The following is a 13,988-nucleotide window of genomic DNA, read 5'->3' as shown; positions in this document are numbered from 1 at the left end:
CTAGTCATTCAAAAGGGACTCAGCCTATAGCTACTTCTCACCCACATCGAAATGAGCCAGTTTGACTGGTTTAGGAATTTGAATAGGATGCCTCCTTGGTGAGGTGTTAAAAGCATGTTCAGAAGGAGGCCCCAGGATACACTACAGAGTTTATATACTTTGGGGGAAATAATTATTTGAATCACTACTGAATTTGTAAAGTTGCTCTATTCCACAGAAGTGAGCAAACTTACAATCCAGAAAACACATTACTTAAAAGTCATAAATTGATTTGCATGTCACTGAGTGAAAAAAGTATTTGATCCCCATGGCTTAGGTCTTGGTGGAAAAACCCTTGTTGGCAATCACAGTAGTACAATGTAGTAAGTCACCAGGTTTGCACACATGTCATGAGGGATTTTGCCTCACTCATCTTTACAGGAATTGTCTAAATGCTTTAGGTTCAGAGGTTTCAGCTTTCTCCACATTTTCTCTAGAACTTATTCTGGATAGTGACTAAGACACTTCATTACCTTAACCCTTTAGAGTCAACCAATGCGTCTACACACCATATACTCTTAGCTGAAAAACACCCCCAAATATAATGTTTCCACAGCTATGGTTGAATGTGGGGGGGTGGTAGAATTTCGTGGTAGCATTTGGTGGAAGCATCGCTGTCCTTTTTTGACACATTGCTGAGCTGCTCCATGTTTTCTCAGCGGCAGGTACCCAAAACTGAGAATGTACGTTTAATATACGTTTAAGCTAGCTAGCCCTGAGATTGTGTATCCTGAGTTTTTTTCTGGTACACGAGCTACCCTCTCCTGTGACTGGGTGTCCTGATCCTGTGCTGGCTACTCCAGGAACTGTTTCAGAGTTTCATGTTTCATAAGTCAAATGTATTTCTATTGCACTTTTAACTCATAATAGAAATACGCTTTAAAACGATGGGAGTTCCCAGTCTTCCACAGACAACTGTTTTACTGTGTGATGATTAGCTTACTCCTGTGCGAATCCCCCCTTTCTGCTGTCGTCCCTGTAGCAGTTTCCCTGCTGCCAATTCAGTGAAACTATTTCTTGTGTCTTTTGTGTACTGGCTAAATTTGGGCTTTCTTTGTTTGAGGTTGTCCTTATAGCCTTATAGCTAAAGTTTTTATGTCTGAGCTGGCCCCAGGATAATCTCGAATAATACCACAATACTTCAGGCTCAGGTTGCGTTCCTGCAGTCTTACATCCCCACATCCTTTCCAACATTAGAACCTGAGCTGCCTGGAAAAATCTTTGTACTTTGTATTTGACCTCAGCGGTCTGGCCACTTTTCAGCCTTGTTTACTCTTCCAGGTTTAAAGCTGGGCTACAGAACTATTGGGTTCCCTTTCCATCCTTGCCACTAGAGTGATTCCCATTTACTGTTGGTCACCAGGTTTTCCTCACTGGGGTCACTCCCATGAGAAGATATGCCTTCTCTGCTAGCCACAAGTTTAACCACATGAATGGACCCGTCCATCACTTACATGTAACTCTGCCTTCACATCAGACCACTTACCTACTCTGTTTTGCTGTGAGCATTTCTACTACTTGACCACTCGAGAAACGCTGCCCTCTCCACTGGCCACAAGTGTTGCCTCCAGAGCTTAAAAATCAGCCACCAGAAGGGTTCATCCTCATTGCTAGTCCTCTGTTAGACCACTTTATCTGTAGCCATGTGCCCTGCCTTGCCATTGACGGTCTGTCGCACTCAACACCTTGGCTGCCTGAGTGCATCTGGTTTAGCTTCAAATGGCTTTTCATCACTACTACTGAACATCTGCTCAACTTTCAGAGAGATTCCTCTCCCATGTTCTACCTACAGGTTGTCTTTCTGAAATGAACTATCCCTTTGACATCCGTCAGCATAGTCTTCCCAATCCACTAACTTTTCCAGTCTCCTCTTGCCCTTTACAGTCAGCTTCTCACAACACAACTACATTTTTTCGACGCTTAAATGGTTTTATTTTCCGTTTCAACTGCGATTTGGACTTGAAGTTTTTAATATGGAGTTTTTGAGCATGAACCTTGCTATGTATGAAATAAGACTGTGTATGTTTTGGTCTTCATTCTTGCTTTATGTCACTTGATAAATGAAAAAATGAATAAAAATAAGTAAATAATAAAACACAAAAAGTTTATGATGTCAATCAAGTGTGAGTGTGTGTGTGTGTGTGGTGGTGGTGGTGGTGGTGGTGGGGGGGGGGGTGATATCTAATTGACTCACAGTAGTACTTAACTGCATATGGATACAAAACTACAAAAATAATTTCGTCTTTTAGGCCCCGCCCACTCTTATCCTTCTTCCTTAATGGGTGGTGTGCAAGATTAAACAACACAAAAAGTCAATAAAAGACAAAGGAAAGGCATTGAAATAAAACCTAATGACTAAGCTCAGAAAATCAGAAAGCTGTTATGGCCTCTTCTTTACAAACCAGTTTGCTCTTGCTTGTTTTGCTATCTTCTTACTTTTCTTTGGTCATATCCTCTTCTCAGTTTTCTCTCTCATGTCAGTTACAGGGACAGTTTGATCTAAATGGGATGTACAAGGCTGGTGATGTGGTTCTAGGGGGACTGTTTCAAATCCACTTCTTTTCAAGTGTTGCTATTCAGTCTTTTACTTCAAAACCACAACAACCTACTTGTAATGGGTAAGTATGGCTGGGGAAAAAAGGGAAATGGAAATCAGTGCAAAGGAAATATGAGATTGTAATTTATAGTAACTGTACTTTCTGATTTATTATCATTCAGGATAAATGTGGGTATCTTGTATGGTGCATCTATATTATTTGTCATGAAAATATCTTGTTAATTGTTGTTATTCAGTTTCCTTAATTATTTATGTTTTTTAATAATAAGTAATTTTGCCACATGTTGCAGTAAAGTATCTTAGATGAAAATCTATCTTGATGAAAATGTATTTTTCAGTTAAATTTTTCTTTTCTTAGTGTTTATGCCCTAGGATTTAAGCTCGCACAAACCATGGCCTTTGCTATTGATGAGATCAACAGAAACTCAAACCTGCTACCTAATGTGACTCTGGGATACACTCTGTATGATAGCTGCCTTGAACTTGGAATTGGATTTCGTGCAGCATTGTCATTGGCCAGTGGTCAAGAAGAGAAAATTATATTAAATGGTACATGTGTTGGAAATCCTCCTGTCATAGGGATTGTGGGTGATTCATCTTCTACAAATTCTATTGCCATCACCAACGTCTTAGGTTTGTACAGAGTACCTATGGTAAGTCCTCTATTCGACCATGTAATAGTTTTCTTTGATTATTTTAATTTAATTGCAAATTTAAAGACACTTGAAGTAACATTACAAAGTTAAGACATCTGTACATCAATATCGGTACAATCTGTAGTCTGTATCTTTCAGGTTGTGGAATGCTCTCCCTCCATCATTACGTCATTACGTTGACTTGATTGTATTTATTATTTTAAAAAGCAGCTTAAGACTCATTTATTTAGATCGACTTTTAATTAGATTTGTACTGTATGTTTGATTATTAATGTATTTTATGTATTTCTGTTTTTATATTACCGCTAAGCACTTTGTGGTTTTTATCCTGTGAAAAGTGCTATATAAATAAATTGATTTGATTTGATTTCAGGTGAGTTATTTTTCCACATGTTCCTGCCTGAGTAACCGTCAAAAATACCGATCATTCTTTAGGACTATCCCAAGTGATGCTTTCCAGGTGAAAATCTGTCAACAAGACGTTTTGGTTAAAGAAATTGCCTACTTTGCAACAATATGCTTACAATGATACTAAAAGGTTTTTTCAGTTCCAGTGTTACTTTGTTATGAACAAAGCTAATTTGCTACCATAAAGGTGTAATAATCGTGTGGAAAATTGTTCTTGTCTATGCACTTACACTTAGGTACGTGCTATGATTAAGATTTTGAAGCATTTCAGTTGGACTTGGGTAGGTCTGCTTGTCAGTGACGATGATTATGGGCTTCACGCAGCAAGATCCTTTCAATCTGAGCTGAGTCTGTTAAGTGAAAGTTGCCTGGCCTACTCTGAGGTTTTGCCCTGGGACAAAGACACAGAAGAACTCAGGAGGATTGTTGATGTGATGAAAAAATCCACAGCTCGAGTTGTCATTGTCTTTGAACATTACAGTCGCATGATAAACCTTATGGAAGAGGTTTGGCTTTAAAACAATCCAGTTATTATTAATTACAAAGGTCTGAATCATGGTATTGTGTAAAATATTTATTAGATCATTATTTGAATGATTACAGAAAACTTCATGCAGAATTTATTTAAAAGATGAATTATAGCTTAAATAGCATGGTAATGTCACTAAACAAGTTGTAGTTACAATATCTTTTCATAGAATATGGTGTAATCTATTTCACAGGTAGTGAGGCAAAATCTAACTGGCCTACAATGGATGGCCAGTGAAGCCTGGACAGCAGCTGCTGTGCTCCAAACACCTCAGCTTATGCCATACCTGCGTGGTACACTGGGTATTGCTATTCGTCGAGGCGAGATACCAGGACTCAGGGAATTCCTGTTACAAATACGTCCTGATCTACATCACAACAGTAGCTATGGAAATAGCATGGTGAGAGTTGAACCCTTTCACTGTGGTAGTCACAACAAATATATATTTTCATCACCTGTAGCAAATAATTTTCAATATATTTCAGGTAAATCAGTTTTGGGAATTCACATTTCAGTGTAGATTTGCACCAGCTCCAGCAGGCTGGCTGGAAGGTGGAGGTGCAATATGTACTGGACAGGAAGATCTAGAAAATGTGGACAATGAATTCTTGGACGTTTCCAACCTGCGGCCTGAGTATAATGTGTACAAAGCTGTTTATGCACTGGCATATTCCCTTGATAACATATTGCGTTGCAAGCCAGGAAGAGGGCCTTTCAGTGGGAACAGCTGTGCCACTTTGCAGTCACTGGAGCCATGGCAGGTCTGATATAATTTTACATTCTGTTTATAAATTCTTTGCTTTACAATTACTTTCAGGATAGAGTTTACCATGTAAAACTAAATACAATGTCATAATATTAACTATTAAAAAGCTGGTGTGAGCTAAATGGATTTTCCATACTCCCAGTTTCGGAGTTGTGGAGTGACACTTAATCAAGTGACACTGGAAAGGTGCATGGCGTGTGTGATTAAGACGCTCTGTATTGACCTTTTCCCCCTCCTATCCATGGATCCCTGGATATCCCAACCCCCACACTTTGGATATATTTTACATGGCAACTGTAAATAAATTTTTGGCTTTTCATTTGAAGAACTTCGGGTCTGAGTCAATTGAGTTAGTTTGGTATGCTGACACCCATAAAAAATGAGCAGTTAATATATTTAGATCAGAAGCTTGTATGTATAAAGCATTACTAGCGATGTAATATAGATTTCTTTGTTTAATGATGGGTGGGGGCGGGGCATGGTATGTGGCGCCACTGCCGGGAGGCTGACATACCGGAGCTGCATCAGCTCATCACGCCTCCTCTGCATTTAAGTCTGTACAGGGTCCTGACTGAAGTTATTGTCATCGTGGCAGCTGGCAGCTGGAAAAGCTGCAGCTGAGTATTGTAAAAACAGCAACTGGAAATAAAAGTGTGACAATGTGGTCGGGTCAGCCATGCATCGTTTACAGTGGTATCAAAACCCAGTATTGGGGCATGGTGGAACCGCGACCAGGCCAGCCAGGTTGTGGTGGCCAAGCTCCCGGCTACGCCGAAGTACCAGGTAGCGGTGTTTCACCGGCAGTTGAAACAGCTGCAGGACAGATCCCACTGCCGTATGCAGTTGATAGATAGTCTGGCAGCTCAGATCGGGTCTTGGCCACTACCACCGCTGCCCTTACTGACATCCCTCGACTGCATGTGAGTGGCTGCTGTCCGATCTGTTCTGGCACCATGCTGGTCCCCAGGGTGAGACACAGACACAGCCTACCTCCGCACCTGTACCCACTGCTTTGGTGGGAGCGGCTAGTGCCCGGCAGATGTCTTTACCCATTCCTGTTCCCCGGAGGAGGGCAGCTGAGCAACCTCCAATTTTAATGCCTGCTCACTTACCTGCTCAACCCGACCCGGTGGACAGCGCTGGGCAGGACCTCCTCTGCTGGAGCTGCAGGTCGCCATGCCATCCGGTCCAGCGGTGTCCGCCTCCTCTTCGCCGGAGGTCAGGGCATTGGCTGGTCCTGCCTAATCTGGTCCTGTGCGCTGGCCACCTGTCAAGCCGCCTGTGAGCCGCCAGTCTGGTCCACGCCTGCTGCGCCACCGCCACCACCGCATCCCCCACAGTGAGCCCATGGATTCAAACATCCATGTCGCAGGGGCATGGGCAGGGGACGCCACTGGTTTTGGTTGATTTCCTCACCTACTCGTGCGAGTGTGTGAGTGTGGGAGGAAGGGTCAGCTAGATGGCTCCCCAGCCTCAGTCAGGCCATGGGGGTATGTGGCGGGGGATGATCTGTGGCGCCACTGTAGGGGGGCTGACACACCAGAGCTGCAGCAGCTCATCACGCCTCCATTGCATTTAGGTCTGTACTGGGTCCTGACTGAAGTTGTTCTTGTTGTGTATGTGTGGGTGGCAGTTGGAAAGCTAAAGCTGAGGTTTGTAAAAACAGCTACTGGAAATAAAAGTGTTTAAACAAGTGATAATGTGTTCGGGTCTGCCATGCATAATTTACAAGGTGCCAACATTTGCACTTTTAAAAGTAATTTACTTGTTATGCATCCCTTTTTCAAAGCTTGTTCATTACTTGGAAAGAGTGAACTTCACCACTCCATTTGGCGATCAAGTGTCATTTGATGAGAATGGTGATGCATTGCCAATTTATGATGTGATGAACTGGTTGTGGCTCCCTGATGGAAGCACTAAAGTTCAGAATGTGGGTGAGGTTAAAAGGACAGCTTTAAAAGGTGAAGAACTCATACTTGATGAAGACAGAATCTTCTGGAACTTTGAATCCAAAAAGGTTAGATATGGTTTTTTTAGATTTAACTTTTGCCACATGTCTACTATATATCGGTGTAATGGCTAATATTTAATTTTATCCTATAGCCACCTCGATCAGTATGTAGTGAGAGTTGTCCTCCTGGTACCCACATGGTGATAGAGAAGGGGAAACCCCAATGCTGTTTTGACTGCATTCCTTGTTCTGAAGGAAAAATTACTAATAAGAGCAGTACGTATTTTTCTTTTTGCATGACATATTTAATTTCATTATTATGAAAAATAATATGCATTTCACCAATGTTCCCTTTTGTATCAGACTCCTTGGAGTGCAGCAGTTGTCCAGAGGATTTTTGGTCAAACCCCCAGCGTGACCACTGTGTTCCTAAGAAGACAGAGTTTCTCTCCTATCTTGACCCTCTGGGTATTTGTTTGACAACAACCTCACTGCTCGGAGTATTTATATGTGCTGTTGTTCTGGGGATCTTCATTTATTATCGTAGAACACCTATAGTTCGTGCCAACAATTCAGAACTTAGTTTCCAGCTATTGTTGTCACTTAAGTTGTGTTTCCTGTGTTCATTGCTGTTTATCGGACGGCCCAGGCTGTGGACATGCCAACTCAGGCATGCAGCATTTGGGATCAGCTTTGTGCTTTGTGTCTCATGCATCTTAGTAAAAACCATGGTTGTTCTGGCTGTGTTCAAAGCCTCCAAGCCAGGAGGGGGAGCCAGTCTGAAGTGGTTTGGTTCAATGCAGCAGAGAGGAACAGTTCTAGTTCTTACATCTATTCAGGCAGCCATCTGCACTACCTGGCTTGTCTCTTTCTCTCCAACTCCACATAAAAACACCCAATACCACAATGACAAGATAGTGTATGAGTGTGCAGTTGGGTCCACTGTTGGTTTTGCAGTGTTATTGGGTTATATTGGCATGCTGGCTTTCCTCAGTTTTCTAATTGCGTTCCTGGTGAGGAATCTCCCTGATAGTTTTAATGAGGCCAAGCTCATCACATTCAGCATGCTGATCTTCTGTGCTGTGTGGGTGGCCTTTGTTCCTGCTTATATCAGCTCACCAGGAAATCTTGCAGATGCAGTGGAGGTATTTGCTATCCTGGCCTCAAGTTTTGGACTTTTGATCACACTGTTTGGACCCAAATGTTACATAATCCTGTTGAGACCGGAGATGAACACAAAGAAAGCTGTTATGGCCCGTGGCATTGGGTCATAAAATGTCAGCTAATAAAAGAAAGATCAGCACATCTTCTCTTTGTAGTATAGACAGAAAAAAAATAATAAAAATCCTATATTTAAATGAATTTAATATTCCTTTTAAATCTCTGTGCTGGTGTTAAATGACTGCAAATGTGCTAATATTTTGATTTATTCTACTGTAATTGTTTTTCATGATACAGTTGAAAAATAGAACAAAATGAAATTAAATATTGTTCCTATAAACATATACTGATTAGTGTTTATTGCATCTTCTAACAAATTTCTATATTCTCATAAACCTTGACTTAATATATTAAAAATACATCAGAGGGGGATGTTCCGCCTTCACCATCCTGCATACAGTGGACATCGTCGTTCACATAATAGAGACTGGCTACACACATAAACGCAAAACATTGTATTGATCAAAGAAAGTACACAGCCAGAGCTTTTATCAACTTCAATTCAATTCAATTCAATTTAATTCAATTCAATTTCATTTATATAGCGCCAAATCACAAAAAAGTTGCCGCAAGGCCTTTATATTGTAAGGTAGACCCTACAATAATACATTGAAACTTGAAACTTGAAAAAAGCTTTTGATGCAATTGACCAGATATTATTTAATAAATTGGAAATGCCATTAGATAGGTGAATAGTTATTTAAACAACAAGCAACAAATTATGAAGATGGGTAAACATTCATCAAAATGTTTGAGCATTGGTTGTGAAGGTCCACATGGGTAAAAATTGGTATAAAATGATGTGGAGCATAAGATATATTACAGTTCAATTTATTTTTGGATGACACATTTTATGTCATGAGAGCATAAACAGCACTTTTTGGAGATCCTCACAAAAATGGACTAAACTAGAATGATTGTTAGATAAAACAAATTATCACCAATTTTAAGCAAAACAAAAAGGACAGGCATGGATGTAAATGTGATGATAAACAGAGACAGAGAGTATACCAGATTTTTTGTAGACTACAAAATCAACTGGAAACTTCAAATAAAATATGTACAATCAAAATGGTCAAGAAGCATTTGTTAAATTAAATCATAAAACACTTCATATACTTTACTGTTCACTTATATTATATAGTTACATTTTTGTGTAGACGTGGTGTGCAGTGACTTTTACAGAAAGGCGAGCAGAGACAGTTGCTTTATGATAGTGCTGTTTAGGATTTAAGGGAGAGAGAGCTTCATTTTAGGATGTTTTAATTTGTATTTTTTTTTAGATTTTATAAGACAATGAATATTTGTGGAGGGAGAAGGTTGATTGCTGAACCTCATCGTGCTTGAGCAGTTTGTGGGTGGCCTTCCGTCAGACATGGCTGACTGGGTCCGCTACAACCTACCAGTCAACTTGAACATCACAGTGTCATAGGCAGAGGACAACCTGTCGGTCTGGCCAAGAGAGTTGGTGGGACAGTCATAACCAGCAGGGGGAAAATTGTCCAGTCCCCGCACCAAGAAGGTGGCTCCAGAACACATCGTCACTATATCCTGCTGCTGCCGGGCACCGACTGGTTGCTTTGACTAACCACTCCTCCTCTGCTATTTCAGTTTGTGGATGATCAGTTTGTGGCAGCTACAGATGCTGCACTTCACTCTCCGAGAGCCACACGTGTTGGGGCAGGATTGCTGGATGGAGGTGGGACAAGTGTTCCATTTTGACGGAGCTCAAAAATCCAGAAAACACATTACATACAAGTTATGAATTGATTTGCATGTCACTAAGTAAAAGGACTGTTTGATCCCCATGACCGAGGTCTTGATGGAGAAACGCTTGTTGGCAATCACAGTAGTATAATGTTTCTTGTAGTCAGTCACCAGGTTTGCACACATGACATGAGGGATTTTGCCCTACTTCTCTTTACAGGAATTCTCTAAATCCTTTAGGTTCAAAGGTTTCAGTGACCTCCACAGATTTCCTGTGTTACTTAGGTCTGCAGAGTGGCTAGGACATTTCATGACCTTAACCCTCTAGAGTAACCAAATGCACCCATGCATCATATCTTTCTCAGTAGAAAAACAGCCCAAAATATGTTTTCAGAGCCATGCTTGAATGTGGGGGTGGTGTCCTTTGGGTCATACTCAGCATGTCTCTTCTCAAAGTGGGTCAAGTTGATACCAAAGAGCTCAATTTGGGTTTCATATTAAGACAACTCTTTTTCCCAAGCCTTTTCTGAATAATTTAGGTCTTCATTGGCAAACTCACCAGTGTTTGCCAGTGAAGGGTTCAGAATCCCCATGGATGAACTTAAGCAAGTGGCTGGGGAGAGAAAGGTCTCATTTTCTATGCTGACTGTTGCGCACCATGCTGGCTTCTGACAAACATTGGATGGTCGGTTGGATGGTGCTCTATGCAAAGGGGCAACTACATACCTTCAGTTTGATTATCTCCCCTTACCTGAGATCAAATCTTCTACCTCATACCCACAGAATGACTCCCTTTTCTTCTGTTCCTCTTGTGCTGGGTGGCTTGTGGCTTAAAGTTGAAGATCTAGTTTCACCTGACTCTCCAGCTTCTTAATCAGGTGCCACTCAGGCCATGGTCAACCTTTCTGCTTCAAAATTGCATCATCTCTCCTGTCTCCCCACTACATTTGGGAAAATCACTGTCCTTTTTTACAGACATATTGCTGAGTTGCTCCAGTCTTTCTGTGCTGCTGCTGCCCTAAAACTGAGAATGTGCTTTTATTGCCTGAGCTAGCTAGCCGCAAGACTGTGTATCCTGAGTCTGTTTCTGGTACATGAGCTAGCCTCCCCTGTGACTGGGCGTAGCAGTTTCCCTGCTGCCAAATCATCAAAACCGTTTCTTATGTACTGGCTGCTGCTGAATTTGGGCTTTCTTTGCCTGAGCTAATCCTCATAGCTTCAGTTTCTGTGCTTGAGCTAGCCCCAAGATAATCTAGAACAGCGGTGCCCAACCCCCAGGCCACGGATTGGTACTGGTCCTTGAGTTGTTTGGTACCAGGCCGCGAGAGCTGAGGCTTGGGTGTGAAATTTATTTTTATTTTTTATTTATAGTTAACAAGTTAACAATAGTTTTTTATTGTTAACTCAGTTTCCCTGGGTCTTTTCCTGTGTTGTGATTGCGTGTCTTAATTTTAAAGAAATATTGACCATAGTGACCAGAGAGCATTAAGGGGCAGAGAGGAAGATGTTACTCTCAGTGTTGTTGCTGCATTTCGCTGCTAATAAAGTTACACAATTACACAGTGTATTTGGGTTTATTATTATATTTACAACATACCACAGTTTTTGCCTTTTCATTTAATTTTGTTGTATTCATCCGCGACACCTTAAAGGCCGGTCCGTGAAAATATTGTCTGACATTAAACTGGTCCATGGTGGAAAAAAGGTGGTGACCGCTGATCTAGAATACAGCAGCCCACAATATTTCAGGTTTAGGATGTGGTGTTGCTGTCTTACATCCACACTTCCTTTACAACATTAGAACCTGAGCTGGCTGACATCATCTTTATACCTTGTATTTGATCTCAGCGGTCTGGCCACTTTTGTCATGGTCCGTGGTCCTGTGTCTGTGGAATGTGTGATGCTCGGGTAGCCACACCCCCGGGCTGGGCCATCACCGGCACACTTGCTCTCCATCGGGGTGATTACCTGAAGAGCTACTTAACCCGGCGCTGACGGATGCTCCACGCCAGTCCGTTAATCACCTCACTGCGGTAACTAGACTCCCGCGAAAGCGTTGCATTAACATCTGGTTGGAGCTGTGTTTAATCTGCCTACTTGTGTCTAGGTTTCGACCCGGCGCTCAGCGTCTGCCACCTGCCTGTCCTCCTGCTCAATTGGATCACTCGGTGCATCATCTGGCCCTTTCACTACCTCCACGGACTCCCTTCTCATGGACTGCCACACTTCCCTCCCGAGCTCCCACGGTCCCGCTCTATTGTAAGCCAACTACCCTAACTTAGTCTTGATGTGTTTCCCCCGCTTCCCGGCTCCCTAGTAATCCTCTCCCCTTTCTGTTGCAGCCTCCCACGGTCCCGATTCCAGCTTCCTCATGTCATTGTTTCCCTGGGTTTTTAGTTCCTCGTTTTGCTCTCTAGTTTTCCCGGGTCGCCTTTCGTTATTATAATAAAGTGTCTTTTCTGCTAGCACTTGAGTCTGCGTCTGGATCCTTTAGTGCACGCGTGCCATGGCGCATGATAGTACGGACTGGCCAGAATGGATCCAGCAGACCCAATACATTCAGCTATTAATAAGCAGGGTGCCATGCTCGGCCGACACGATCAGTTACTTCAATCGCTTCAGGATCAGTATCAAGAGCTTAGCGAGACACAGGGAGAGATGCGCGCTAAACAACCCAACCCGGCATACCGTTGTGTGACGTCTCCGCCGCCGGAACCCTTCCACGGCGAATTGGACCAGTGTGGGGGGTTCCTTTTTCAGTGTACCCTTTTCTTCAGTCGCTCGCCACTCACCTACCCCACTGACGCGGCCAAAATTTCCCACTTTGTGTGACTGCTGAGGGGAAGAGCGTTGGCGTGGGCTGAAGCCTATTTATCTTCCAACCCGATACGGAGTTGCGACTTCGATGACTTCCTCGAAGAATTCAAAGCAACTTTCTCTCCACCGGTTTCCAAGGATGATGCCGCTCAAAAGCTACTGGCGCTCCGCCAAGGCCGGCGTAGTGTTGCGGAGTATTTAGTGGAGTTTTGCACCGTTGCAGCCGCTGTTGGCTGGCCCGATTCGGCCCTAAGGGGAATTTTTTTACGCTCCCTGAATGATCAGATGAAAGATCAGCTCGCATTTCACGAGGCAGCTAAATCATTGGAGGATCTGGTGTCACTCACCCGTAGAATAGATAAGCGAGAGAGAGAGAGGCCGAACGGCGGCCCAAGCCACCGAAACAAATGTTGCACCCAGAGTTTCGCGTGTCCCCGCCCCGTCCCCATTTAGTTCTCCAGTGGCGTGCGCTCGCTCACCGTCACCTCCGCCAGAGCCGATGCAGATCGGGCGCTCTCGGCTCTTGCCGGAGGAGAGGGAATGCCGTTTTCGGGCCGGGGACTGCTTACACTGTAGGAAGCCGGGACACCGCATCGCCAGCTGCCCGGTTCGCCCAAACGGACCAGCTCACCGGTAGGTTCGGGGATACAGGTGGGCAGCACATTAAATTCTATCAGACCCTGATTAGTTTTGTCCGTTACATGCAGCGAATTAGTGGATTCTGGGGCGGAGCAGAATCTTATGGATGAGAAGCTGGCTAAAGAGCTGGAATTACCACTCACTCTGTTGGAACCTCCCATTCCTGCGTCAGCTCTGAATAACCAAGTGTTTGCTTTCATCACCCATCAGACTGCGCCTGTAAAATTAGTCACTTCCGGGGATCATAATGAATCGCTTTCATTCTTTACCTTCCCGTCTCCTGACACCCCACTCATTTTAGGTTACCCATGGCTGCAAAGACATAATCCCCACATTGATTGGGCAGGGAGCAAGATCGCCAGTTGGAGTTTGTTCTGCCTAGGTAATTGCCTGAGATCAGCAGTTCCCGCTCCACCAGCTAATCTGACCCCACCTGTTTCACAAGCACCTGACCTTTCCTCCATCCCACCCGAGTACCATGATTTACAGGAAGTGTTTAACAAGGACAAGGCTCGCTCTCTGCCACCTCACCGCCCCTATTGACCTGTTACCTGGAGCCCCACTGCCCTCTAGCAGGTTGTACAACCTGTCTCGCCCTGAGAGGGAGTCGATGGAAAACTATATCCAAGAATCACTCGCGGCCGGTATTATTCGACCCTCTTCTTCCCCAGTAGCTGCAGGTTTCTTCTTCGTGGGGA

The 13,988-nt window shown here is 43.4% G+C and overlaps 1 protein-coding gene across 1 annotated transcript; it reads left to right on the top strand.

Moving 5' to 3' along the window:
* Positions 1–2,532: 2,532 nt before the first annotated feature.
* Positions 2,533–8,180, top strand: LOC120443516 (extracellular calcium-sensing receptor-like). Its single transcript, XM_039622351.1, has 9 exons — positions 2,533–2,657; positions 2,955–3,249; positions 3,626–3,712; positions 3,897–4,166; positions 4,383–4,589; positions 4,675–4,950; positions 6,745–6,972; positions 7,059–7,182; positions 7,270–8,180. Exons 1-9 carry the CDS (start codon positions 2,548–2,550, stop codon positions 8,178–8,180), a joined length of 2,508 nt encoding a protein of 835 aa, XP_039478285.1. The 5' UTR covers positions 2,533–2,547.
* Positions 8,181–13,988: the final 5,808 nt, after the last annotated feature.

Source organism: Oreochromis aureus, linkage group 14 (assembly GCF_013358895.1).
Source record: "Oreochromis aureus strain Israel breed Guangdong linkage group 14, ZZ_aureus, whole genome shotgun sequence".
Lineage (NCBI taxonomy): Eukaryota > Metazoa > Chordata > Actinopteri > Cichliformes > Cichlidae > Oreochromis > Oreochromis aureus.
The sequence above is the reverse complement of the archived record's forward strand: the minus strand, read 5'-3'. Positions and strand labels throughout refer to the sequence as shown.

What these genes read in the sequence shown, in the direction of transcription:
- LOC120443516 (XM_039622351.1), top strand. Translation starts at nt 2,548, where the DNA reads ATGTACAAGGCTGGTGATGTGGTTCTAGGGGGACTGTTTCAAATCCAC. An exon ending in GTTTGTACAGAGTACCTATG is followed by an intron (nt 3,250 to 3,625) that starts GTAAGTCCTCTA and finishes ATTTGATTTCAG; the next exon opens with GTGAGTTATTTTTCCACATG. An exon ending in AAAAATTACTAATAAGAGCA is followed by an intron (nt 7,183 to 7,269) that starts GTACGTATTTTT and finishes CTTTTGTATCAG; the next exon opens with ACTCCTTGGAGTGCAGCAGT.